The 27,151-nt window shown below is 40.2% G+C and overlaps 1 protein-coding gene across 6 annotated transcripts; it reads left to right on the top strand.

The window, feature by feature from the left end:
* The first annotated feature begins 1,605 nt into the window (after nt 1–1,605).
* LOC311027667 (myocyte-specific enhancer factor 2D homolog) lies at nt 1,606–27,151 on the top strand. Of its 6 annotated transcripts, none has more exons than XM_084031789.1 (13): nt 1,606–1,817; nt 9,666–10,045; nt 11,952–12,155; nt 12,419–12,556; nt 13,441–13,657; nt 14,325–14,381; nt 15,545–15,726; nt 16,680–16,709; nt 19,121–19,250; nt 19,598–19,814; nt 21,760–21,828; nt 22,991–23,041; nt 23,560–27,151. In XM_084031789.1, the coding sequence occupies exons 2-13, from the start codon at nt 9,992–9,994 to the stop codon at nt 24,023–24,025; spliced, it is 1,815 nt and encodes a 604-aa protein (XP_083887915.1). In that variant the 5' UTR covers nt 1,606–1,817; nt 9,666–9,991; the 3' UTR covers nt 24,026–27,151. The 6 variants fall into 6 exon arrangements, with proteins under 6 accessions (XP_083887915.1, XP_083887914.1, XP_083887917.1 ...); XM_084031788.1 differs by having other exon boundaries at nt 1,606–1,813; nt 9,658–10,045; XM_084031791.1 differs by lacking the exon at nt 22,991–23,041 and having other exon boundaries at nt 1,606–1,813; nt 9,658–10,045.

Below are 27,151 nucleotides of genomic sequence, written 5' to 3' on the forward strand. Positions count from 1 at the left end.
TTAACTCCCTGGAGAGTCAGTGCACATCAATGTGATCTCAGCTACAGGGAGAACTGGGCCTTCTGGTTTCCTAATGGTAACCTAAATAAGAGCTAACTGTCAAGAAATAGTTTTGGCACACATCTCCGTGTAGAAACACAAATTATAAAGTTTACAAACAACTTGTGAGCTTTAGAAGCCACTAAGCTAACTACCTGCTGGCTCTTGCTTTATATTCATCCATATGTAGCATCCAAACAATATACATTTTCCCATCTAATTTCCCAAAATGTGGAACCGTTCTTAAGTTCAGGTAGCAGAAACAGACCATAGCAGCTTTATTCTGCACCCAGAGAAACTTACTACTATATGCTTAGAATAAAACCTGTTCTCAAAGCACTACCCAGTGTTTTAAAATGCTGTAAACGTATTCACATTTCTAACAAAGCTCTGGGAAACAACAGTGATTACTTGACAAGTATCGTAGGTGTCTTCTTCATCCGGCATGCTGCACTGCAGAGCTCCTCCAAAATGCCTGTCAGTGTTTATCATGAATGGGAAAGAATATGAAAAGAATGGGATGGGTACAGCTGCCAGCAAGCTAACAAGCCAGAGTCACTCGTTGCCTGCAGAACCCATTCGGTTGAAATTGGGCATCATAAGAAGATGTTTTCGGCTGACAAGGACAGCGGTACAATTTTCAGTTTTGTGTCACAAAGTGCTTGCTCATTGGGATAAAAAATAAATAAATAAAGTGTATAAACAGAAAGCCACAGTTAGGCTACTTTGTGGTAATTTGATTCTTTAACATTTAGAATACCTTTTAACTTAGCAATTGAAAATACTTCATGTACTCCAAATACATGTGTTTGTAATCAAAATATTGAAAACTACTTGGTAAGAGGATTTAGGTGGGATAGGTGGGATGGGTGGGTTGGGATAGGGAGGCACCTAAAGATAATTTTGCCCGGGCCCTCTGGTGGTTTAATGTAATTGATTATGGATTACTCTGCATACAGAGGTGGTTTTATGTACAGTAGGTGTACAATCAGTGTACAAAAACGAGAAATTCTTGCACTGGGCTATATTATATAGTACAGTGTATGATTGTTGTTGTTGTATGATTTTTTTCGACGTCTCATAGTAAATATAGCATGTTCCCATATTTAACCAAGGTGTGCTGATTTTCACAGGGCGACTAATGATAGCATAGCGTCTTATGGCAGGATAAAAGAAGACACTTAATCGATAAACGCCTCACAAAACTCAACATGTCTCTTTTTTTTAACAACCCTAACTGGTCTCGTCGGTTGGTTATGTCGCCGCTTTACGGGTCTGTAGTGGCAACAGACGTGGGAAAACAAATGGCCTAGCGGGTTCTCGTATGGAAAGCAGACAGGCAACAGAGGGGCTACAGTGACATTTTCCCCCACATGCAAAATCATGCAAAAGGTAAATACTGAAGCGGAGGGATACAGACAAATATTGCAGAACATGGCCGTCACCTCCGTCATGTCCTCTCGCAGGAGCCGGCCCCCTTTTGACACACTGCGCTCCTATTGGACGGACGGTTTGCACGTCAGCTTCCTATTGGCTCGCCGACGGGTCAATCACGGGCTAATTTCAATGACGTCGTTCGTACGCTGGGTGCGCTGCATCGCCTGGGTGGACAGTATAGTTACTTCAACATTAAATGGAATAAAATGCCGCGGATTCGTGTAAACAGAGACGTCGGTTCAGCGTAATTAATTAACGCTTCTTATTAAAGACGTTAGGAGTCGGGGAGCGCGTGGCGACAGGCCTGTTTTCGGCTTTTTATCAGCAATATTTCAGGGTAAGTGGAGTGATACATTTCCTTCCTGCGTCTTTTCTCCTCGCACAGAAGCAGACCTGCTAGCTTTATTATTTCAACGTAGCAAAGTAAATACGCATCGCGGCACTGATTTATACCACGCAGAAGTACGATATTAATTTGAATACGAGATGTTTGTGATGTGATTTTCAAAAGTAGTGCGTGCTAACAGCTCCGGATAGCCTGGTTATATGGAGAGTGTCAGGAAGGTAATGGCTGTCGACTCGTAACTTGAACATTGTGAAATGGCCTGTTTAGGGGATTCGTCTTGTTGTTGTTGTTCTGTAAACCAACCCGAGTTGTGGCGGGTTAAATTGGATTATTTGGTCAAATAGATGACAATTGGGACACACGATTGGCTAGCTCGTATTAGCTTCCAACCTGTCAAACGAGACCGTGTAGCGTACCTGTCCGCCGTCAGCGGGCCTTCTCGCTGTCCAGACCCCATCTGTCATTACGTCTGTAGGATACAGCCATGACTCCTGCTCCCACTTTTTATTAAAAATAAATAAATAATAATTTAAAACCTCGTGTGGAGTCCTCCTACCAGATCTAACACGGCCAGTTAATTAATGACATTAAGGAGAAAACACATAAGAGACCTATTGTTCAAAGCTGCTCATCCAGCTGCATTTTCCAGCTCCACTCTTTTAGAGCCTCAAGAAAACATTTTTATGGTGTGTGTGTGTGTGTGTTGTGTGTGTGTGTGTGTGTGTGTGTGTGTGTGTGTGTGTGTGTGTGTGTGTTGATGATATTTAGTTAAAAACAACAGATACTAGTAATAATACTGTCATAAAGTGGCGATGCTGTTGTCAGGCAAAGGGCATTTGGTTGGCTTTATTTACTTTAAGTGTAGCTGTTTTCTTTGACGTATCCCTTCAAATTAGGACACATGTTATGGTTTGGCATGGGGCTGCATGCTGTCAGTGCACTGGAAATGAGCAGCTGTGATTTTCTGTGCCATCCCATGGTAGATACCAAAGCTGTTGGGTAAGAAGTAGGCCAGTTTGACAGGGTGACACGCCACTGTTTGCCCTCCCCTGCAGATGGATTCATATCAACTTCTGAAGGTATTACGGCTCTGCTGATTGAGAGCATAGATGACACCTTTCATTAATCGGCTCTCTGCCAGCAGCATTTGTATCGTAATGTGCAATATGTGTTTTAGATTGCTTACCGAACGCTTATTTTTAGAAGTCGAAGTTCCCCACGTCCCAAACATTCCCGTTTCTCCACTTGCCTCACAGCAGGATCAGCTTCCCCCCCCCAAAAAACGTGCTACAGTACCATCCACAGACGTATTTTATTAAAATGCTTGAAATAACAGTGTTGTTGAAACTTGTCGTTCCTATGGGTAGGACTTTGAGCTGACAACGCTGGGAGTGGTTGCCAAGATGAACAGAATTAAATCAACCAAGGGTTTCTCACAGTCCACAGCAGCAATCAAATTCAAATTCAACTCTTGAATTGTTAGCATCATTTGGCCATGAGAGCTTGAACTTTTTGTCTCTGGGGTCATATAACGCCTAACAACAAGACTGACCACAAATCAAACCATATTTGTTGATTAAGCACAGATGTATATTACAGCAATATACACATTTGATTTAAAACACATATTTACTGTCTGTAAAGAGAATCAGAGGGGAGAGACAAATGTGGATTTTCCTTTTTTTAATATTAGTATAAATGGGAAGGAAACACTTAAAATGTATTATAGCCTACAGTGGCAACATAACAAATTTCAGTCCTCTATGTTGGTTGAAATACTTGAGCCATGTCTCGAAAGTTGTATTTTTTTCCTCTCTACTTCCCCAAAGATCTTTTTAGAGGTCTATGAGCATAAACTCATCATTTGGAGAAAAAAAAAAGAATTAAGGAATTTGAAGATGACACCTCAGGCAGTCTCAATGAGATTAATATCTCTTTTTCAAGAGAGACCTTATAACCAGAATAGTTCAGAATTACAGAAAAAAGTATCAAAACAGCAACGCAAAAACAAATAATTCAAAAAAGATACATGAATGGGGAAAAAAACCCATTTCATGATAGAATCTTTAAAATCACCCAGTGGAAAGCACAACTCTAGTATGCAGATTGTTTACAGTTCATTATATGTAAAAGGTGTATAATACCTGAAACCAGTTCTGTCAACATGCCGGAGGCTATCTAAGATTATGTAGTAACTGGGTCGTCTAAGGTAGATCTAGATTTAAGTGAGAGGTGATGTGAGGTGGTTTGGGAGTTTCCGCTGTAGAGCTTTTAAAATGAAAAGGCGAACATGAGATGGCTTTTTTCTTCTTGAGTGTAAGGAAGTCGATCCATTGCGCCTCATGCTTGTAGCTGATATGAATACATTAATCTTTAATCACGACATGTTCCTTTTTATATTGTCGGGTTGAAAGGTTGACGCAGAATCACAAGACAATGCGAATCAACTCTCTTCGTCTTTTGTGGATCGGAGCTCGAGCCATTGGGGCCGTCCTAAACCCCTCTCCGAGAGTTGTGGATTGGCAAACCCCACTGCAAGTCATGTTTGAGGCTCCGACCATTTATCTCAGGGCTTTGGCACATTTCATTGGCTAGTGCATAATCCGCTAAAGGTCACAGCCACTAATTACACTCCTCCAAAACAGACAGATGCCTTCCCTGAGCTTGATTGCGTTCTCCTTCATCAGGCGAATATTCAAGGGTTGCATAACCGTCACTTAGATGATTCCAATAATGTGCGTGGCTCACTTCTTTTTTACATTTTTTTTTTTTTTACCAGTGATCAAATGCCTGCCCTCTTAAGATAATAACGCAAATATGGTCCAGCCAAAAGTCATTAATTTCCCAGTATTATACACTTCTATCTAGTGTCTTTTACTTGTTAACAGTTCTTTGGCTTCTCGTATGTCACAAACTGAGCTTGGTTTGGCTGGATCCAGGGCTCAGTTTTAGCCAAGCGGCGACCTCATTATCCTGGCATCCAATCAGTCCTCTGGCCAGCTCCTAATTGAGCCATCAGCGCCTTAAGGGGGAAGAGGAGGGATGAACGTGTCAATTACAGTAATGAGGGGGCAGCCATGCAGAGGGCAGTCAGGCAGAGGGAGGCTGGACTGAAGCCTCGCGGTGTAGCCCCATTCTGGTCAATTCACAGCTGATCAAAGATTGTCGCTTGACATTGGCAAACTTAGTAGAGTTGCTATGGAAAAGCTTTTTTTTATGATTTTTTCCTCTCAGTGGGATATTCCTATATGTTGGGGTAATTGTTTAGAGTCTGTGCCTTTTTATAGTTGCAGCTTATGAATGATCTATGACGATGTCCAGCACTGCTGTGAATACGGATATTTAATGTTTGAAAAGCTACATGTCGGCACAGCACAAATCAAATCATGCATTATTCTGTCTTTCTGGAGTATTGTTAGTTTTGCAGGCTGTCCAAGTTGATTGCTAGTCTATATATAATATTATTTGATAATAGACATCATTAAGGGGAATTAAATCATTTTAACATCCGTTGTCTGCCATCACAGAAAAGATTTGTTGTATAAACATCTTTATATCATTGGGTATGCTGAATATACATGTATTTTTGAAATGATAATCTTAGGAGTTGCTAATTTGAGCTAATAGAAGCTTTTTTTCCTGCTAAAGCAATTATTCGGTCGAGGGAAAATAAAAAAATTGTTTAAGTGATTTATCAAGCAAAAATGCCAAAGATTCCCTTCTCAAATGTGAGGACTTTTCTCACGGTAAATTGAGTATCTGTGGTTATTTGACTGTTGGGTCAGTCAAGACTGAAGACCTCCATATAGACCTCTGACACCTCAACTGTTGATAGCGAGTAACCATCTGATACCAGTGATCTTATTTCTTTCTCCTCAAAATTAAAATCTGCACACTTAACTAAATTGAAGGAATCACTTCCTTGTAGGATAACATGAGGCCAGGAATTTCAGTGGTGACAGAGAAGTAGTGAAAACACTGAATTTTTATTATGACAGACGAATTGGCTGAAAACATTGTTGTGCACGGCCAACAACTGATCCACTTAATAAGGTCAGGATTTGCTGATACAGATCCAGTGTATTGGATCAATGCAACCCCTTGAAAACTAGTTAGTAAGCAGAAAAGTGAAAATAAATATGGTTGATACGGAAGGCTAAAGTTTCATATGCTACTGCTGACGTAACACATGGCACAGATAAATGACACTGAGACTTTTAGGGTTGAACTTAATATGCTGGCTTTTATTACAACTTCTGATTAATTCTCAAGCTGGACGCTCTGAGGTTCAGATGTGGTTTGTGGAGGCCCCATGTGCACTCCACTGGCATTTTCATTTTTTCCGTCTGGCCTCACAACACTCTCACAGGAGAGCATGGACATGGAGGGTCAAGACTGGAGGGGAAAAGTAACACATTTGCCACAGGGCTGAGCCTATATCTGTAGGAAGGAGAATAGATTTTAGTTTATCTGATGTGTTTAGAAAATGTGAAAGTCTCGTTTTGATTCCAGTTTTCACTACAGTAGTGAGACTGGGGAAATGTAGCTCCGTTTGCATTCACTGTCTCTGGAGAAGTGGTTGCCACATAAAAACAGTTCCCATTCCTCTCCCTTAATTAACAATATTAAACACACACCCAAAAAAACTAAAACAAATCAATAAAATAATGTCAAGCATGAAGTCAAAAATGATTACTACATAAAAAGAAATGAAATGAAAACAAATGTTGGATTGTTCCCGACTGCCTGCTGTTACATTTTAACATTCAACTTTGTGTTTTCCTGATACAAACAGCATAAATGTTGGCGGTAGGGATGTTTATTATCCGTTTATCCGTGCTATCAGTTAAAATACATTTTATTTAAAAAGCTAAATCGGAGGAGGAGCAGCTTGTCATTTAAAGCAGAATAGTGCTGGTCCACCTTAAAAACAGTCCACCTTAAGTGTTCATAAACCAGATTAGCCAGAGTTGTTGCTAATTTAAGGGCTAACCTCCTGCACCTAAATTATCAGCTGGATGACAACAAGACAGTAACTTAGCTAGCATTTATTCACTGATGAATAAACTGTCCAGCACTGCTACTTTCACGCTGTAACTGTTACTGATGTCTCTCTCTCTCTCTCTCTCTCTCTCTCTCGACTGACACAAGCTAACATTACGTCATGCAATACATTGGGGGAAACCCTGACAGGTTGTGGCAGCTGACAACGTCACAGCTAATTAATTGATGTGGTGGAGACTTACTGGAGACTTACTGGAGCTGTCTGTTTAGCTACATACTGCAGCTGGTGATGCATTATGGATTTAACATGTTTGTGCATCAGGTTAGTGTTCCAGTTTATTAGGCTCAAATAGGTTAACATTGCCTTAGTGGCATTGGGGTGTGGATGGTTGAATCTGCGTTGTTTTATGAGTGCATGAGTACATTTTCACCGATATCTGATACTGGTATTGGTATAGGTGCATCCCCAATCGCAGCCTCTGCCATCAGTGTATAAATGTGTGTGTGAATGGGGTAAATGTCGTTTTAAAGGACCAAAATCCGAAGATGTTGGGTTTTCATCAGCAGTAACATAACAGGATTCAGACAGCTGGTCCCAGCTGTGCCCCAGCCATGGTATTTCATCTCTCTTCCCTTTGCTCTTGGATCGGGAGATGAACGCTGGTGTGGGGGGAAGGATGGTGAAGACATACGTCCACCTCAGGAGCCAGGCCACCTCAGCATGTGGTCTGGCTGATTGGATCCCAATGTCCAATCTGACCTCGGAGCGTACAGACATAACAGTTAATGCGTCTTGGCATGATCAGATGACAAATCACATTTAAAGATTATTACAATTAAATTCTCGAATAATCGTTTTGTCAATCAAATGTTGATAAATAGAAATGAAAGGTATCTATCTTCAAATCAGGGTTAAAGGTTCATAATTCTGAAGCTCAAACCAGGTCATGTTTGGTATTTCTGCTTGAAAAATGAGTCTATTATGACTTATTACTATGAATCAATTATCAATAGTTGCCAATTATGTTTTTGTCAATTTGACTAATTAATTGATTAATTGACCATCACTTTCAGCTCCATGGTGCGTTTGACTTAATGCACCAGAGCAGCCGCCCTAAATGCAAAGCATCAGCATCAGCACCTGACACAGTTGAATTCACAGTTGAAGCTGCACTTATGATTATGATTAACTGTGCAGCGCAATTAATCATAATAGTTCATCACTGTTGTAGACATACTTAAAAGAAAGATATTTGCAGCTGTATATATTACTGTTGGATAATTTGGATTCATTATGAAGATTAAGTGACTAATTTGTAATTCTAGATACAATCAAATGTATAATGGAGTCATGTTGACACGACTAAGCAAAGGGAAACTGTTGTTACTGCTGTTGTATATTCATTTAAATAGTTATCATTGCCACCATTGATGCATTGAAAACTAATTGTGAATCTTGCCACAGTGAAGAGTGTTATACCTGCAGTAATGCATGAATATCACTTTATGAACAATTAATCATTTGACTGCACCAGCTCAGGTTGTGTGTAACAGAACAAAGAGGCTGACCAATTTCTTTAGTCTCAAATATATCAGAAACTCATGCTGAGGTTCTCAAGGCTTCCTTTTTCATTATTTGTTAATTATTTTCATGTCTTTTTCATGACTCTCAGACCTTCGTGTCAAGGATTTCAAAGTTGGGCCAATAGAAAAAAATAACCAAACAGGAATTCAGTCTGCCCACAAAAATGTGTGAAGACTTTATGAATGTCAATATGCCACTTCTGACGCGATAGAACTTTTGAACTAACCTTTGACCTGCGCTACACACATGACTTGGCCCATAGTCCTGGTCGCTGACATCCTTTTTACGTAGAGCTCCACTGATTTTCCTTTCAAAAATAATGGCATTGATCGTTTCAATATTGTCACTGAATTGCCCTAAAAGGGGCAGAAGCACAGTGTGGGAAAAAAACATGCTGACCCTTTGCTTGTACGTTTTGCTGACTCACAACAAGCTTTAGCCTTTAATAATCTAGTAATCCAATCAATTAGGCATTTAGCCTGTCAAATGTTTGAAAATAATCTAACAAACCTTTATGATGATTTTCTTAATGTCTTCAAATAGCTTTTGTGGCTGTAGTATGTCATTATCTGCTTCACGATTGACAGGTTTTGTGTGCCATGACTATAATTTATGCTAAGTGTGTCTATTATTAGTGGGTACACTACGTCTTTCATTGAATTGTTGATATTAATAGGCCAAGACAACACAAAACCTCTTTACTTTTGGACACACTAGCGGTTGATTTCGGACACACATTTTGGACACCGCCAAAGAAACGCAAATGTTGCTAACTAGGTGCATAAATATCCACAACTTTTGACTGTGATGATGTAGCTTTACCTGCTAGAGGGCACTTGACAATGCTAACTGCGCCTGACAATCACTATGAAGGCAGAATGAGAACGTCAAAATTCTGTTTGATTAAGTGCCTTTCCCCTTGACATGTTTGTTGCTAATCAATAATAAAGGTTGTAATTAATTAACCATCATGCCAGTGCATTTCCCCCATGATTCTGGTGCTAAGTGTTGGCTAGATGTGTGTCTGTGAACCCCTGCTGTAATAACCACGCAGCATTGTTGTCTTCAAAGTTAACTCGGATGGATTACCGTGTGATTTTATTTCTCAAATGACAAGAAAGTGATTCGTTGATAAGCCAGGAATATGCACGATCTCCATGAATATATATATATTTTTTTTTTCTCACGTCTTGTTTTGATGTTTGCGTGATATTTGTGTGACCTTTCGTCTCTCTGTGACACACAGGAGAGTAGCGACATCCGCCTCATCACAGCAGCTGAAAGGAAGATTGCCGCTTTTGTCCCTGCTGAACAAACAATGAACTGAGGACCTCCACACCCCAACATCTCACATCTCTGCATTCTTCACTCTCGCCGCCCATCAATCAAAGCAGTCGTCAGCGTTGCCTCACCACACCTGGGCAGAGAAATGTGTGTGTGCGTGTGTCCTCAGATGCATGACCGTGTCTGACTGTTTTTGGGCTGAAGTAAGAGGTAGCAGGCTGCACTTCCTCTCTCACCCTCCGAGAGGCACTTCTCCACTTGATTGACTACGTTTGTCTCCACACCTGCAAAGCATCATGGGTAGGAAAAAGATTCAGATCCAACGGATCACAGATGAAAGGAACAAGCAGGTGAGTCTTAACTTAGTTTTCATCTGTGTCTCTTTTCTGTGGCTCATTTTTATGGATGACCTGCTGCAAAAAAATGTGTTTTTGATAATTGAGTATTATGATGATTTTTTTGTGTAGCACTTTGAACCTCCATACTTTTTGGTACACGTTAAAATATATCTATAGTATAGGAAACTTTAAATTACCACAAGCTGGTAGTGAAATGTATCTATTCTTATTCCAGAGTATGATAGACTAGAATGAATGGACTGGATTCTGTTGAGATGGAGCAATAATCCCTCATGGATTTTTGTTTCGTAAAATGCCATTAAAGTGTTTTTAATATGACTAAACTTGATTTTATTGATTCAATCAAATTAGTGTGCCATGGGACCCTTTCATTTCGAAATCGACTGATCAGATACAAATCCAACTCACTTAGAGACTGAGAGCTTAGCAGAAGTACTGCTGTTGTACATTATTTTTTGTCAAGACATTTTCTTAATTAACTTTAGAGTGCTTTTAATACTAAAGGGGGTACTCTCCAGGAGGTACAGTGTAAAAATTGATTCCATACTTTATTTTTATTAATGCCATGAATAAAATGAAATTCTAAAACCATTTTCAAGCAGTTATATAACCATATTAAAATCATGAGTAATGTGTGCGGTTTATTAACGTCACACTGTGTTTTTGGTACTTTCACTACCAGTCCGATGAGGTGCTAGGCAGATTGTTATATTTTACAGCAGCTGTCCTCAAGAATTTGCTTTTTTCAGCTCCATTTGTTGCTTACTCTCACTGCATGCGGCTTCCCACCCCCCGTCATAGTAGGGATGGTGTTGGACGAGTGATGAGAGGAGTTTATGTTCTGCCAAACAAAGTGCTTTGTATCACTGCTAAAAAGTTGTATTATGGTTTCATCACACTACAGAATATTTTGCCTCATGCTCTCGGTCCTCCACAGTTCTATTTTTTCCATATCCAAGCACACGGTCATGTCCATGAGGTCCATTTTGTCCGCCAAGCAGCCCAGATTTGTAAAATACTGTATTGATGTTTTGTTATCGCTGTTTTTGTGAACAACCTCCTCACAACTCTGACATTAAACAGATTCTAGAAACCGTTTGTACAGTAAAAACTGAACATGTTTCATTTTAAATCATCAGGGGTTGCAACGTAAGGCATTTGAAATAATATGTATGCTGAATAATTTAGTTGATAGTTCCAGAGAAACATGCATTTAATACGTTTTAAACATGATATTCAGTTTGAGTTCAGGATGTTACTGCCCACCTCAACATTGGCAGTGAGAAGTATGTCATGGCAGAAAAGTTGGTCACTGTGTACTTTGTGCTTTTGGCCTGTACTGTGGCACTGAAAATAAACCTATTCCTATTCATCCTATGGTGATGGCAAAGGCAGTGTGGACTCTAGAAAGACTTCATATATTGGTACACTTCTTTTTTTTATTTTAAGTATGTCCCCATAACATCAGAGAGTCAAGGCTGAAATATAATCAACATATGTCTAAATTCACAGCATTTCAGTGCATATATCTGGTTCAGTGACTGCTTATCGCTTAAAAAACAGTGTCTGATGCTATTATTCAATTTGGTGCTACATTATTGATGCTGAAAACTGTCAGTAATTGTTCTGTTATATTTTCTTCATTACTAGGCACCTGAAAGGTTATTCACACATCATCTACTTCTTTTTCTGAACGGTGAATTTCATTTTGAATCGCAAGTCTAGACCGGATCACAGAAGACCTAGAATTATATTAATAGCTAAGGCTGGAAAGTAGAGAAGAGTGAGAAAGCTTTGCACAGAAGAAGCCATGTTGTACACCTGCATTTCTAATCTGTGTGTTTTCTCATTCCTTTTTTTCCCCCCCATTCCCCAACTTCCTCCGCTGGTTTCTCAGGTGACATTCACCAAGCGAAAGTTTGGCCTGATGAAGAAAGCCTACGAGCTGAGTGTGTTGTGCGACTGCGAGATTGCTCTGATCATCTTCAACCACGCGAACAAGCTGTTCCAGTACGCCAGTACTGACATGGACAAGGTCCTGCTCAAATACACAGAATACAATGAGCCTCACGAGAGCCGGACCAACGCAGACATTATTGAGGTAAATCCATCCCACCAATTAGCTAAGATTGACAATTACCATTGCTTGAGTTTTAGGTAACCCAAAAATGGTTCCTGTCATAATATCTATTATTAACAGTTGACTTTACCCTTAAGCAGAGATGAGATGCAGTGTAGTGTTTATGGATGTTAACAGCTTCATCTTAATCATGGAATCCAGAAAACCTGGACATCTCAAGTTTCAAGCAACTTCAAATTTCAAGTGACTAAACTGACGGTAGTCTAATTTTTTTTTTTTCATAGACTTTGCGAAAGAAAGGCTTCAACGGTTGTGACAGTCCAGAGCCGGACGGTGAAGACTCCATCGACCAAAGTCCCCTAAATGATGACAAGTACCGTAAGACCACAGAGGACCTGGATGTTCTCTTCAAGCGCTATGGAGTAAGTCATCTGGGATATTTGAATTACTGTTCACTCCTGTCGTCACTCTAGACTTGTTGGTCAAACATTTTCTGTTATTGTTCTGTGTTTGTCTTGAGTGCCGACAGGAAACCACTACTGGGGGGAAGTTCCCCTAACTGGGTTCTCTTTTTTACTGGGTCTTTTGCAGAAGACTAGAAACATTATATCATCATAGATGATAACACATATCTCTAACATGTAACAGCTTTATGGCCATTGCCATACCTGGCCATCTGACTTAAAGCAAATTTTAAATATTAAATATTCTTGACACCTTTGTTTGACATAGTAATGTTAATAATTTCCCATTGAACCATTAACTGACAGTAAGAATTCTGACCAATAAATGGTTAACTGGTAAAATATTTAAAAACTCAGAGGAGCGACTTGTCAAAATCATGTAAACTCTTTAAAGATGTGATCAATGGCATCTGGTCTTGACAGAATTTTTTTTTTTTTTTTTTAAAGAAAATCCTACTCATTGTGCCTTTAATGTAGAGAATGTGAAAATCATTAAATATTTACTTTTACTTTTATATATTTGACCTTCATGTCACTTGGTCCTTTGTGCCTATATCATATGGATTTGACTATTTAATCTAATAAAATGGGGATTCGCTGACATATGCTTAACTGTCCATTATTCTGAGCTAGAACATTGTCACTTACCTGTAATTGGAGCCCAACGGGTAAAATGTCTTGGATGATATCAGGTTGTTGAGACTATTTTAGCTCATCAAAGACACTACATATGTGTGCAATTCTGCTGCCTGAGAAGCTAAGACTAGTTGGTGACTAGTTATCCTATGTAAAAGACTAAAATTGAAAGACTAAGAGTGAAAGTCTCTCTTCCCACTTTGCAGCAGTCGACAGCTCCGCCCCAGACATTCTCCATGCCAGTCACAGTCCAGGCGTCTAATCAAAGCACACTGCAGTTCAGTAACCCTGGCAACGCGCTGGTAACTACCTCCTATGTAACATCATCACCGCTCACGGATACCCACCTCCTGTCGCCACAGCAACCGGCTCTTCAGAGAAATACGGTGTCTCCTGGGTTGCCACAGCGACCAGCCAGTGCAGGTGAGCAAGTAATACCCTGCCTAGTCTTGCAAGACTGTTAGTAGACCTTAATGAATACCAGCAGAAACAGACGGTAAACTATCAACAGGCCTCTTCCTTTTGGTTTGAGATGTTTCTGACGTGAAGAAATAAGGAATACTTCTAAAGTATCCACTCTTCCTCATGTTTACCTCCTCATGCATAACATTTTCATGTTGGATCCATTGTTATTCTTCCATAGACCTGCAGTGGATATTGTTTGTACCTTCTTATCATTATATATGAAGAGCTGATTAGCTCTTCAGGGAGGTGCACATTCCTCTACACTGGACTATTCTGCATTGTCTGACATTTGCAGCACTCCTCCAACTGGTATTTTTGTATCACCTTTACATATTTATATATTAAGAATTGGAGAACTGGAGTCAATAAACGCGGCTTCCAATTACCTATTACTTTACTAGGAGGTGGTGATGCATCTGAAGCTGTTTGATAACTGCCAAAATCACCAGAAGAAAAAAAACTCCTGCAGATTAGTTACCGCAACAACAGTTCAGACGCATATGCTAATAACATTTTATAACAAAAACACGTCCTTATTTGTCAGGTTTTGTCAGAAATAATAGACGTTTGAACGGTTAATACTTAGATTTCAGAAAATGTGAAAGCTTGAATTATTTTTCAATAGGTGCTCTTCTTGGAGGCGAGCTGAATAATTCAAACGGAGGATGCCCAAGTCCAGTCCGTGAGTACTTATTATTATTATTTTATGTTATTTGTTATAGCCGAACGCCAACAAATATGGCTTGAAGCAGACCGGCGCTGATGACATTATCTTCCCGCTCCTCTAAGCCCCGGCTCACTCTGTGAAACATGAGCAAAGCGGTTCACCGCTATAGGATGAATATCCAGGAAGTATGGAAACTCTGTATCAGACCGGCTTCCCGCCACTCTAGCGAGCCACTATCTCTGCATTCCATCACAGTGGTATATTCTCCACCACATGTCTCACAGTCAACAGACTGCACACCAGGCTAGCCCTACAGCCAGTGGACATGTTGCTTTTTCTGAATAAAAACCTGTAGACTATTAGCTATTCTGAGAAAATACGTTTGTTGCATTAGTTATTTAAACCCAACATTCCTCCACTCTAAAGAGTGCATTTTAATCTGGTCCGTTAAGGTCAACGATTGGTTAATAAGGGTCGGCTATTGGTCAGGCCCATGTCTGCCCGAACACACATTTCGTCTCGTCTTTCAGGGCATAATGGACATAGATTTCCCCCTATTTTTTCATCTATACTGTTATTACGAGCGAATAATCATCGTCAAACATTTTCTTTGACAAAAATGAACACTGCCCAAATCCTTTCCAAGGTTCCTCCTCTCCTCTCCTCCTCCGCACCATCTGTGATCGTGGCTCGGAGGGATCAGGGGATGCCACCAGTAACATCAACAGACTTGCATGGGCTTCCCAGATGCTCACTTTTTTAACATAATGCCACCTCATGGCCCATTTATTGGTCTCAGTTCTTTTAAATGTTTGCACAGGAAAAATGTTTTTGTAGGCTTAATTGTTGGAAGACTTTTGGCTCCTAAATCGTATTTATTATAATTACCAACAACAACAAAATATTCTGAAATCACCTTTTCAGATCCGATTTTTTAAAAACATTTTTTTTTTACTGCGGATGAGGTTATGATTGCTTTGACAAAGGGCTTTGTTCTGTCAAGGTTGACATGTCTTTAAATTAGAGCATCTCTGAATGATAATTTGAAAAAGGTGAAGCTGTGGAGGATTATTTGTACATAATTTTGAGTGCACACTGTTCCTGTACCCCGCTGTCTGCATTCACCTGTTTGATTTTCCTATTGATTTCTGTCCATTCGCACCCTCCTCTCCCCGCAGCTAATGGATACACCAGTGCCAGGGCCTCCCCAGGCCTCCTCACCGTTTCCAACGGCAACAGTCTGGGGAAAGTAGTTCCGGCCAAGTCTCCACCCCCACCTCCCAGCCCCCAGATGGTCAACAGCCGCAAGCCAGACCTCCGAGTCATCACCTCACAGGGCGGAAAGAGCCTCATGCAGATGGTGAGCTTAACCAAGCTGAACTTGTGCTGCCTGGGTCCTTTTTAGTTAACATTTCAAATTACTTACCTTTTTGTTAACACATTAACTCACTTGGGATAATAAAAAGTAAGGATCTTACAAACAGGAGATACAGCTGGAACCCAGAAGATTTGTAAATGATGTTCATTTTATCTCAGAAAAGCATGGCTTCACTGGCCACTGAGTGAGATGGAAAACTATACAAAAGCATTTGGAATTGGCATATTTATATTCTATTATAACATTTAACATTGTTTATGCAGAAGATAAACAGTCTCGTTGAGGGTGCTTTCTAGAAGGTTTGTGTTTTTGTAACGACCCGAGAGCAGAGAGTTGTGCTCTGCACTCCAGTTCTACATCTCATTATTTACTCTGGCAGAGTTGGTAACGTCTCGGATGGATCAGCCACCTCCCCGCTAGCATACTGATGAGATTTCTCAGAACCTGCTTATCTAAACATGCACCCATGTTAACTTATAGCTTTAACAAATGTGTTCCATTTATTAGCTGCTCTGGAGCTTCTGAATATGTTGCACAACCTTCCTAACCTTGTTCCCCACTACAAATTTTCATTTTACGCTTTCTTCACGTTTGATTCAAAGTTGAGATTGATTCTTGACCTTGGACCCAGTGAATAAGTGTTGAAGAAGATTTTGTGATATGACCAAAAGTTGCAGAAGTGGTACTAAATGGCCCTTGTGGTTAGTGTTTCGTCAACTATTTCCTCTCTGCTGTCCCCTGTTGATAGAAGGCAGCAATGGCACGTCTGTGATTTTGGGTCCCACGCCTTTTTATTATTACACTGAGCATAAATTGATTTATTTCAAATGTAAAAGTATTCTCCCAAACTACAGTAAGTAGTTAAATTTTTCTTTATGTATTTTTACTCTTATTTTCGTTTAGTTACTAATATGATCTGTTACAACCCTTTGCAGACAGAGGATGAGCTGGAATTGGTAAACGAGGTGATTTTTCCCCCCAACATCAGTCACTCGCATGATTCGATGGCTATCGAATGTCCACACATTATTAGCATGGTTACAATACTGTACAAGAGTTTCTCCATTGTTTTGGCCTTGTTCCACTGACATTTCTTGGGACGGTATTCAACTTGTGGTTCCCACCTGACTGCATGTGATTCAGGACTCATGGTTGTGTTGTTAGGATCATGATCTTCCTGGTGATAATCTAGGAAAAATAGACCTCCACAGTAATCAGAGCGTTGTCAGGATTGAGGAGTGTGTGTGTGTGTGTGTGTGTGTGTGGGGGTGGGGAGGGTTTGAACCAGACCCATGTACTCCATCATGTGATACCACTTTAAGCATGGGTGTCTCTTCACTTGGCATTGTGGTACAAAGCGCAGCATGTTCCCTATTCACTGACACTCATTTTCACATTCCACCAAAATTGTTAATTAGAAATGTTTTAAAAAAAACAAAAACAAAAAACAACTGGTATTACGTTAAAGGCATTTAACTCTGATGTTTTTCCTCAGTCTTGGAAAAGCACGTGCAGCAAATACTCCACTTTAAGTGTTTAATAGTTTAATATTAATAGTGTTCGTTTTTAGTTAAATGCTATTTTGAAATCAAATTATACACGAGTTGAAAGGATTAGTCGATTAATCAATTGGTGGAGCAACAGAATTTATATGCAATAAATTGATTAGATTCACACATTTTCAAGCAAAAATGTCAAATATGTTTTATTTCAGCTTCTCAAATGTGAGGATTTGCTGCGTATCACATGTGAGAATAAAATATCTTTTGGTTTGGTCTTGGTCAGATAAAACAAACCATTTAAATATGTCACCTTGGTTTCTGGGCCATTATAACAGGATTTATTTCTATTTTCTGACATTTATAGAGGATGTATTGATTAATCACTACAAGAACTGGCCAATAAATCAGCAATGAAAATGGTGGTTGCGCCCCTATAGATTATAATTCTCCCCTAAAATATTAAACAAAGAAATAGATGATTACAGAGCAGATATCATTTTAAAAGTACAGAAGGAAGGCTACAATTTTCTGATTGAGAACCACCTTTTAATTTTAAGCTGGAATTACTCAGAGAGGGATGATAACTGCTGCTGGGGCTCATTGCCAGTCACCCTCCTTTTTAACATTCCTCTCAAAGTTGACAGGCAAGAATCTCATTTTCCAGCGGGTAGTGATTCATTTTCATCACTCTTACCCTGCCGCTCCTCCTCACTTCTTCACAAAAGGCAGTTAATTGAATTTGGCCTCTCTCTTTCTGTCTCTCTTTAAAATCAGCCAGCGTTTCCTCTCAGCATGATCTGTATTCTCACGTCCTTACAATTCAGAGGAGGGAATTTCAGACCACAATTATTGCATTTTTGGCTTTTTATAGTTAGACTCCAGAATGTTTTTCAGTGCAGGTACATAATAATTCAACCTTATGGTGGCATTTTTACAGATAACAGCATGTCTCGTGCACCTGTGTTGGAGAAACACTGGATATTTAAGGATAAATGAGTGACCTCATGTACCCCGTTTTCTAAAAAGTAATGATTAAAACATAAAAAGCATGGTTAACCGATCTCTATACTCTGAGGCCTGTAGTACCATCCACTGGAGAAATGTGAGATGAGCTGCACATTCAATTAAAAGTCAAATGAATCTGGTTGAAGATAACCTCTATGGTTTGTTTTATTGTTTGATTAATCAAGAATATAAAGGGCAGATTAATGGATAATGAAAACAATTCTTTGTTGCAGCACTAGATAGTATTATGTAGTCGTAAATATGATTAGAAACATACATTTCTAGTGACATTTTCCTAGATGTTGCAGAATAATTATTATTAAGTATTTTTTTTTTTTAAATACGTGAGTGTTGAATGAGACATTTTAACAATATGACGCTCTGAGATTAATTGTGCTCTAATGACTTCATTTGAAGTCTTGGCGGCCGCCCTGGTGCCCTCAGTGTTAAGGCATCGGCTATGAATTGCATATATCCCTGCTGAGTGTTCGGCTCTCTCTCTCTCTCCTAATTTCCTGTCATCTCACTCTATCACTTTCTAATAAAGGCATAGCCCTTAAAAAACACCCTATTACATAATTACATCCGATTGTTGAATACATTGCCTTTAATGTAATATGTCTGTTTATGGCATACTCGGAACACGGAACCTGTTATTGATGCATGGCATCAGGAACCTCCTGATAGTAAATCCACTTGACTTTGAGATTTACTTGACTTAGTACATCATTATGAAACCAGCCATATGCACATTGTCATTCCCAGCATGTCAGAATCTACACCACTGAAATGAGTCTTTTTAGCTCGAGGCCACATGGGGGAAAAATTGTTTCTGCTGTGACTAACATGTCGGTGTCCTCTTCTGGCAGAACGCCCAGCGGCTGGCAGCAGGAGCCCAGGTGGCACAAAGCCTCACCACACCGGTGGTCTCTGTGGCCACGCCGAGCCTGCTGGCACAAGGGCTGCCTTTCTCCGCCATGCCCACAGCATACAACACAGGTGAAGTGAACACATGGGGAGTGAAAATATCCTTTTAGTTGAGGGGGGAAAAGCACCCGGGGGCTTTAAATGAATACTGGATGTTTTATTTTACCTCCAAAAGAACAGAGTCAAAAGACAGAACAACAGCTGGACACGTGCACACAAACACTCCGCACAGCGAGACGCACACTGACATCACGGAGCTCCCTGCGATGCGTCCTGTTCATTGGTTAACATAGACCGTAAATGATGGACCTATAGACCGACGTGTGTAACCAGTCAAAGATGTTGTAGGTGTTAACTGATTTAACTGTTAAGTGTTGACAACCCTAGTTGTGACTTTGCCGTCCTTTGTCCTCTCTCAGAGTACCAGCTGACCAGTGCAGACATCACTGCTTTACATGCTCTGGCGTCACCTGGTGGCTTGTTGCCATCCTCATGGCAACAGCAGGCTGTTACCCAGCAACAACAGCAGCAGCAGCAACAACAACAACAACAACAGCAGCAGCAGCAACAACAACAACAACAGCAGCAGCAACAACAACAACAACAACTTAATCTTGCATCACTCAGCAACTTGGTGTAAGTCTTTTCTTCAGTTTCTCATCTGCGCTGCGTCTTTCTTTTGAATCTGGTTTCCTAAAAGCTCCGTCACGCACATCCAGTGTCAGGGATGGTGGTGATGATGATGGTGATGATGATGACGACGATGATGGTGATGATGACTGGCAGCTGGTGTAAAAGCTGTCTGTCTGCTGACAACCCAGTTAATGCTGAAATACTTTACTCCTGACCTTCCCAGTCAGCTTGCATGATATCCATACCATGACCTTTTATATGCGAGCAATTCATATCCCTCCGTAGTGAATTGGTCTCACCAACATCTCACCATCTCAGCCTCTTCATAAAATCAATCAGAATATCTGGCATAACGTTTTTCTGGAGTCGATGCACTTCAACAGTATGAAAGATCTCAAAGATATTTTATTAATTACATGAGTAACATGTTTAACAATGTGTAGCAGAATGTTACTTTACTTTTAAATAAGGTGTTCTAAGAGTTTTTTTTTTTTTTTTTTTTTGCAGAATACGAATGAAGTAACTCACTACTTTTTTTATGTTTACTTTTTTACTCTAAGCAGTTCTTTTAAGGAGTACTTTTACTTCTACTTGAGTCACTATAACTATGAAGTAATAAAACCACCGTTTTTGTTCACTGTACCTACCACTGATTATAATTGGCTTACACTTACTGATCCAAAAGTGGCACTTATTAATGGCTTTTATCTGCTCTATGTATTTACCATTTATTAAGCCATTACCTCCCTTCTCATTTACGTATAAATTTCAAATCAATATTTAAATGCACAAATGTTTCCCTATAATGAAAAATGAAAAATTAAGAATCACTTTTACACTTAGAGCTCCTTGACTAATAAAAATCTGGTTTATTTCTCCTGCTAAAGCACATTTACATTTGCGAAACAATTCAAATAGACTGATGAACTAAAGATCCACAGCATGAACCTCATTATATCGCAGTGCATTTCAAGCATTAAAGTAAATAAATGATGTAAGCACACTTGAACTAAGCCGTTCCACTGCTTTATTAGATTGCTGGTTAATTATTGGTTGAGGTTAAAGTGTGCTCATGTTGTCACGGCTCCTTCAGAGTAGCTAAAACTCACAAACACATGCAAACAGTTATTCTTTATATTGGCTGAGGTTTACTCTCTGCCCTAATACAAACCATACGTTGTAGGCATCTGGTGCAAGGACGTTATTTACTGTATATACAATGACCTTCAGGGTTTGGACAGTGATACATGGTTCTCATTCTTATTTAGATGTGACATTAATTAAAAAGTATTTTAATAAAGATGTAATGTTCCCTGGATTTTGTGTGAAAGCCAGGCATTATTGTAAATTATGTACCTCGTAAATTCAGGTAATTCAGGATCCCAGTCTGTATAACATTATGTTAGGTCACATCCAAAGTAATGAGTGTGGAGATGAAACATTAAACACAGTTACAGCGTCCTCATATTTGGGAGAAAGACTACACAGTTTTGTGTATTGCCCTTGTTTCCTGTTGCTGTCCCAGTTAGGCGTCTTCCTATAAACACAGACTTGAATGTCTTTGAATGACTGGACAAAGTCAAAATTTAAACAGAACTTTTCCTTCCAGTGTTATACAATCATTTCTCTTGATTTTAATATATTTTGCTGTGTCGATAAAGTACATACATTTCCTAGAATTGAGACACAAAGACAAATCGCTTTGCAAGTATTAAGGAGGTGGAATGTGATTTTATTTTTGGCAGATATTTTTCACTTTTTTTCTCCTTCTTATGTCAAATTTCCAGATTTAATAAAGAAGACTGCAAAGCATCTGTATTAGATTAGAGGACCTGTTTAAAGCGGTCGCAGTGCGACGAGAGTGATTTGAACGCTGCGAGGTTCGAGTTGTGTCTTTGGTGGCTTGAGCACCAGATCCTTGAAGTGTGTTCTCTCCTCTTATCCACAGCATGTGGGGCGTGGACAAACAGAGCAGCGAGCTGTCTAGCCAGGTGTCCAGTCTGGCTGCCAATCTGAGGTGAACAGCCACTGCTAGTGTGTGCGTGTGTGAAATGTCATGACCTTGTCTGTAGGGGGGGTATGTAGTGCATTTAATGTTGCTTTAATTGCAACTATACATTTATTTATTTTTTAAATCTCATGATAAATCTTGAAAATATGAAGGTAGTTCATTATTATGACAAATATTAGGCAAATATACAATTTCAGACTTTTAAATATAACCACGCACTGACTAAATATTAAGTTTTAATAAAGGTAATAGACCATGGACATTAAAGTCTACTGCATGTACATCTGCATTAAGTCTGCATTTACATGTTGTATGTGGAGTACAGGGAGTGGCTACACTATCCTTTCCTTTTCTCTTTTGATTTAAAACAAAAAATATACTTTAACTCTTTGGGCAAGGAATACTGATCTAATTATTTTTGTTGACTTAAAAAAAGCTTTTATGATTGTTTTTCCACTGGTGTGCATTTGACAATTAATTGCAAGCTTTGACAAATCAAACAAACAACTTCCTCATATTGTTCCAGTCCTATTTAATGCTACAGCCCTGGAACACCCATATATATATACGGTGGCCTCTAAGGACCAAACACATTCAAGAGTGAAAGCCCAGCAAATTCATGAAATGCTGCAAATGGGTAATGCACTCCAAAATGAGAAACATTGCAAATATCTATCAAACTTCAATATTTTTCTTTAATTTCCCTCCTCTCTGTTCCATCTCTTGCTGCTGTTGTTTTAGTATTTCCAGCCTTTTTTTTTGCAGCCTTTGCAAGACTTTTCTTTTTCTTTATAAATACAATCCTTAATTTAACCATGAAAAGTACTTTCCTGAAGCAAAAAATGAAATGTTCATGTTTTTGCATTCATTTTGTATGCATGTTTTCCCTTAATGGACAACGCACAAACTCTGTAGGCAGTCAAAAGTTCAGAACACCTAAGAGACCAGAAAACGAGTGTTTCATGCCTGGATTCGTATGTGTACTGCAACAGAAATCAGCAGATTGTCGTCTTTTTTTGTTTTTCTGATGCTGAGGCATTATTAACATTATTGCTGTTGTTGAAGAAACTTTGCTCGCAATAATGTTTCACACTTTTCTCCACACATGCCTTCTAATCCACCTCTTCCCTTTGGTTTGGGCTCCAACATTATGTTTTCTTCCCCACAGTGTTGGCTCTCCGTCCAACCTGCTCTTGGGTAGAGATGAGTGGTTGGGCCGGTACTGTATCACGCTTCCTTTTTCCTGTGTGTCTGTGCGCTTTTGGCTGACTCCCCCGAAAGCATGTCTGGTGCTGTCTGCAGTCAAACAGGAAATGAGATCTAGTTCCGGTTTCCACCATGTTCTCTAACCCGAGATTATTTTCTGTTTTATCATCTGTAGACTTCTTCACACCATAGCTGACTCACTGCGAACCACCTTGTCACACGAATCATTTCATGCTTCCTGGGCTGCTGTGTTGATCTTTTGGGAGCAGGGGGAGTGGGGGGTTACTTATGCTTTTGAGGCTCAGAATTGATTGGATTATTGAATATTGCAGTGTGGCTTCTCCCTGTTGGTGCTGTGCCTTGTAATGTGGGTTTATGTCTTGAATCGAGTGACCTTCCAGTTTCTCATACGCTGTTTTTGTCAAGTAGCTAATCATGTGTATGTTTTTGTTTTCTCGCCTTTCCTCTTTGTTCTGTCCCTTATCTTCCACTGTTTTTTCCTCTCTGTGTCCTCTGTGACCCTGTTCTCAGGCCGGTGACCCATATACCTCAAGGTGCCATGCTGACCGTCAACACGAGCTCCAGCTTGAACATCAAGTCGGAGCCTGTCTCACCCGGCCGGGATCGCAGCACCCCTTGCCCTCCTCCATGTTCTACCACGCCGTCCTTAACCTCAGGGGTAGCCATCCTGACCGCACCACCACAGTACCCGGGCTCGCTGCTGTGCCTGGAGCCCCCGACCGGCCGCTCGCCTGCAGACAGCGTCAGCAGCAACGCCAGCTCCTTTGAAGGCAGCGATCGTGATGACACTGGTGCGGCTGGCGGCGGAGGAGGTGGTGGCGGCGGCGGCGGCAGCACAGCTGGGGCTACAGGAAGTGTTGGTCCCGGCGGCCGCCCAGATTTCAGCCCCTCGGCCGAGCTCCTCAGGGCGTCAAACGAGCCAGAGCAGGAGGGAGGAAACATCAAGCGCATGAGACTGGACACCTGGGTCACATAGAGTCGCCTGCCACACCTCTCTACACCCACAGTGAAGTTTCGGTGACACTTAAACACCTACGACATACACCCACACTCATTCTAAAAAACCCCCACTGCCCCGACCCCACTGCCATGTGACACTACCATCACACATCTGCCTCTGTCCAAAATTATACAACTCAGCTGCGTCACCCAGACTTAAGAGGCTCTGCCAAAAAACATTTAAAAAATTTAAATAAAAAATCCTTTGGGGATCACGCTCTGAGTGAGGTGAGAATGACTTTCAGCTCAGCTGGATATTTTGTCCCATGTAAATCCTTGATTAGAGGCACAGTAGATTTTTAGAGCCGTCTTGCTTGAATGGACTCCCCTATGTTAATTTCTTTCGGTAGAAATGACGTGTTGAAATCTGACAAAACCATAAAAAACATTAATCTTTCACATGGTTTCACCTTCATGTATTCACATTGAGCTCTGCTACATTGTTCGCAATGTCATCAGTGGCTTGTCGACATTATGGGATTTGTATGACTCGCCACGTCCTGCTCTTTGAAATCCAACATCCCTTGGATTGTGTGCTTTCCATTCTTCCATAACTCACTTCCAAACTGCACTTTTTGGATAGAACTTAATCTGGCCAAGTTTGAGGACTGAGCGACTATGTTATCTGGCACTGAGCAGACTGACTCAAACCGGGTCTTCTAGGTAAAGATACTTCACCTTCAACATCTTAACACCCAGCGAGGCCCGAGCCCTCAGGTGGAGCCAAGCACCTTGCCAGAGTGCCAATAACCCCTCTAAGAGAAAAAAAAAAGCCAAATGCCTCTCGCACACAGTGCAGGGATGATGACAAGTTATCATTCCCGCTGTCACGGAAACGAGAACTAGGAACTGTCGATGCTTTTTTCGGGCTATGAATTCACCCATCACTCTCTCCTCAGACGGGGTGCTCCTCCCGTCCTCTCACCTCATCTCCTCTGGAACGTGGATGGAAAATGTTGCACCAGAAATCCAGCCAGCCACTCAGCTTATTTCCAGGAGTAGATGCCATCCAGTTAAATGCATAGTATGAGTTTTTTGAGCCTCTCTGGTTGCTCTTCGTTGGTAGGGAAAGTATTTGGTTCTTTAAGTCCAAGTATTCTTTATCTGTTGGTATTTAACATAAAAAAAAACTGTTTTGAAGGTCTGTTGGTTGTCCAGAAGTAGGAATTCTGACTTTGTATAAAAATCACTCCTTATACAAAAAGCTTTGATGTCCTCTTTAGCTCTCTCTAGCTCTCCTTAGCTCTTTGCCGTGTTTCAAAAAGTGAAAGGAAAAAGACATTTTCTATATTTCTACCGCTTCAGTTGGCGACAAAGTAAAATAGCTTTTCAGCTTCAACGACGTGTATGTACATATGACTATATTTGCATAGACTTTGCTAGGTATCCCTAAAAACAAGCAATGTGTTGATTCTCAGTGGATCTGTTTGCATATATGAGTGTGACTTTGATAATGTTTCGAGCTACGGTGCAGGGGTTTTACCACACTGGCTAGTGCTGGTGGAGCGGACTTGTTTCAGTAAACCTATTTTATGCTAGTGTTGATGGTGTGTGCACTTTTTTGTCTCACTCACAGAGGCCTGCTTGGTTGTGGTGTCGTCATATTCTCCTACCACATTTTTTTTTTTAAACCCCACAATAAAATGATCCATAACCACCTGAACAGTAAACTATTAGACACTGCCATTCACTTAGCGTAGATAGGAGATAAAACCGCACTTCTTGAATGCATATTTTGATTGGCAGAATCTTTTCCACATTAAGCAGACACAGATTATGCCTTTTTCACTTTGAAATTAAGTGCTGTGTTTGCTGTTTAATTGTATGTTTTGTAGTACAAACCATTTCAAATTTGTGCGTATGAGTGTGTGTGTGTTTGTGTACACGGGTTGTTTATAGCCTAAAAATAGAAGGTTTGACCTTTTTTTTTTTCTTTCTTTGAGACGATGCTCTAAGTGCAGTCTGGCATGTCAGCTGCAGTTTGTTGACTGTTTATCTACTCAAACAATCTTACGCTAGTCAGTGTAGGTGAAGTGGAAGAAGGTGCCACAGCGGCTTTTATGAATTGATGCCGTTTGGTGCGATTTAGTGTGTGACGTTTTTTCACGCCAGTGTTCATGTTTTCCATGATCAGGTCACTTTTTCCGTCCCTCATTCGACAGTGTGGTGGGGTAGCTTTGCACCTTGCCAATTTCAGGTTAGTATTGTTTTCTTCTTTCAATCATCAATTTAACAGCCAACACTTAGTTGACCCACTTAGTGGGGAAACTTGCTTATTTGCTTTCTTATAGACAGACGACAGTTTGTAGTCCCTCATTGATGTCTGTGGAGTAAATCTGAAGCGACAGTCGGTTGGCAAAGCAGCAATTGGGCAAACGGCTTATCTGGCTCTGTCCAAAGGGAACAAAACTCATCTTCAGGCACCTCTAATGCCGCATTAATGTGGATGTTAATACAAACAATTTAAATCCACATTTACCATCAATTTTACAGTTTTCCAGAAACTTTGCAAAAGAAAATTTGAATTAAGTTGTGTTTCCACCTGCTACCATTATGCAAATATCCGACCAGTTGTAACTTCCTGTTTAACAGACGGATATGAGTGGTATCAAACCTTTCAGGAAAGCATTAAGCACATTTCTCAAAATGTCGAAAACCTCCTTTAAAGATCCAACTGATGAGTGGCACCCTTCAGATAGAGCTAATTATTGATTTACATTTTTACGAAGCTAAATTCAATGGAAACGCTTTGCGTTTGCGTGCGCTGATGGTTGACTGAAATGTGACACCACACCAGTTGGCTTCCTGCCTCGTGCAGGTTTGTTCGTGTACAAAAAGGTTCTCTGTCCAATTTTTAGCAGTTTAGTCACAAGACAATCTATATGAGAAATGAAAATGTGCACCCCTGTTACTTGTTGTGTACAATGTTTTTTAGAAACTCACTATTTTTGGATTAATTTGTGCTGGTGACAGTTCCATTGTCTATTATTATGATGATATTATTATGGAGCTTTTATTTTATTGATATTTTGTGTAGGATAGTTTTTATTTTATCTTATTTTATCTTCCTTATCATAAACATAGTACTGGTTTCCTTTTTCTT

Source organism: Eutrigla gurnardus (genome assembly GCF_963514095.1).
Source record: "Eutrigla gurnardus genome assembly, chromosome: 17".
Lineage (NCBI taxonomy): Eukaryota > Metazoa > Chordata > Actinopteri > Perciformes > Triglidae > Eutrigla > Eutrigla gurnardus.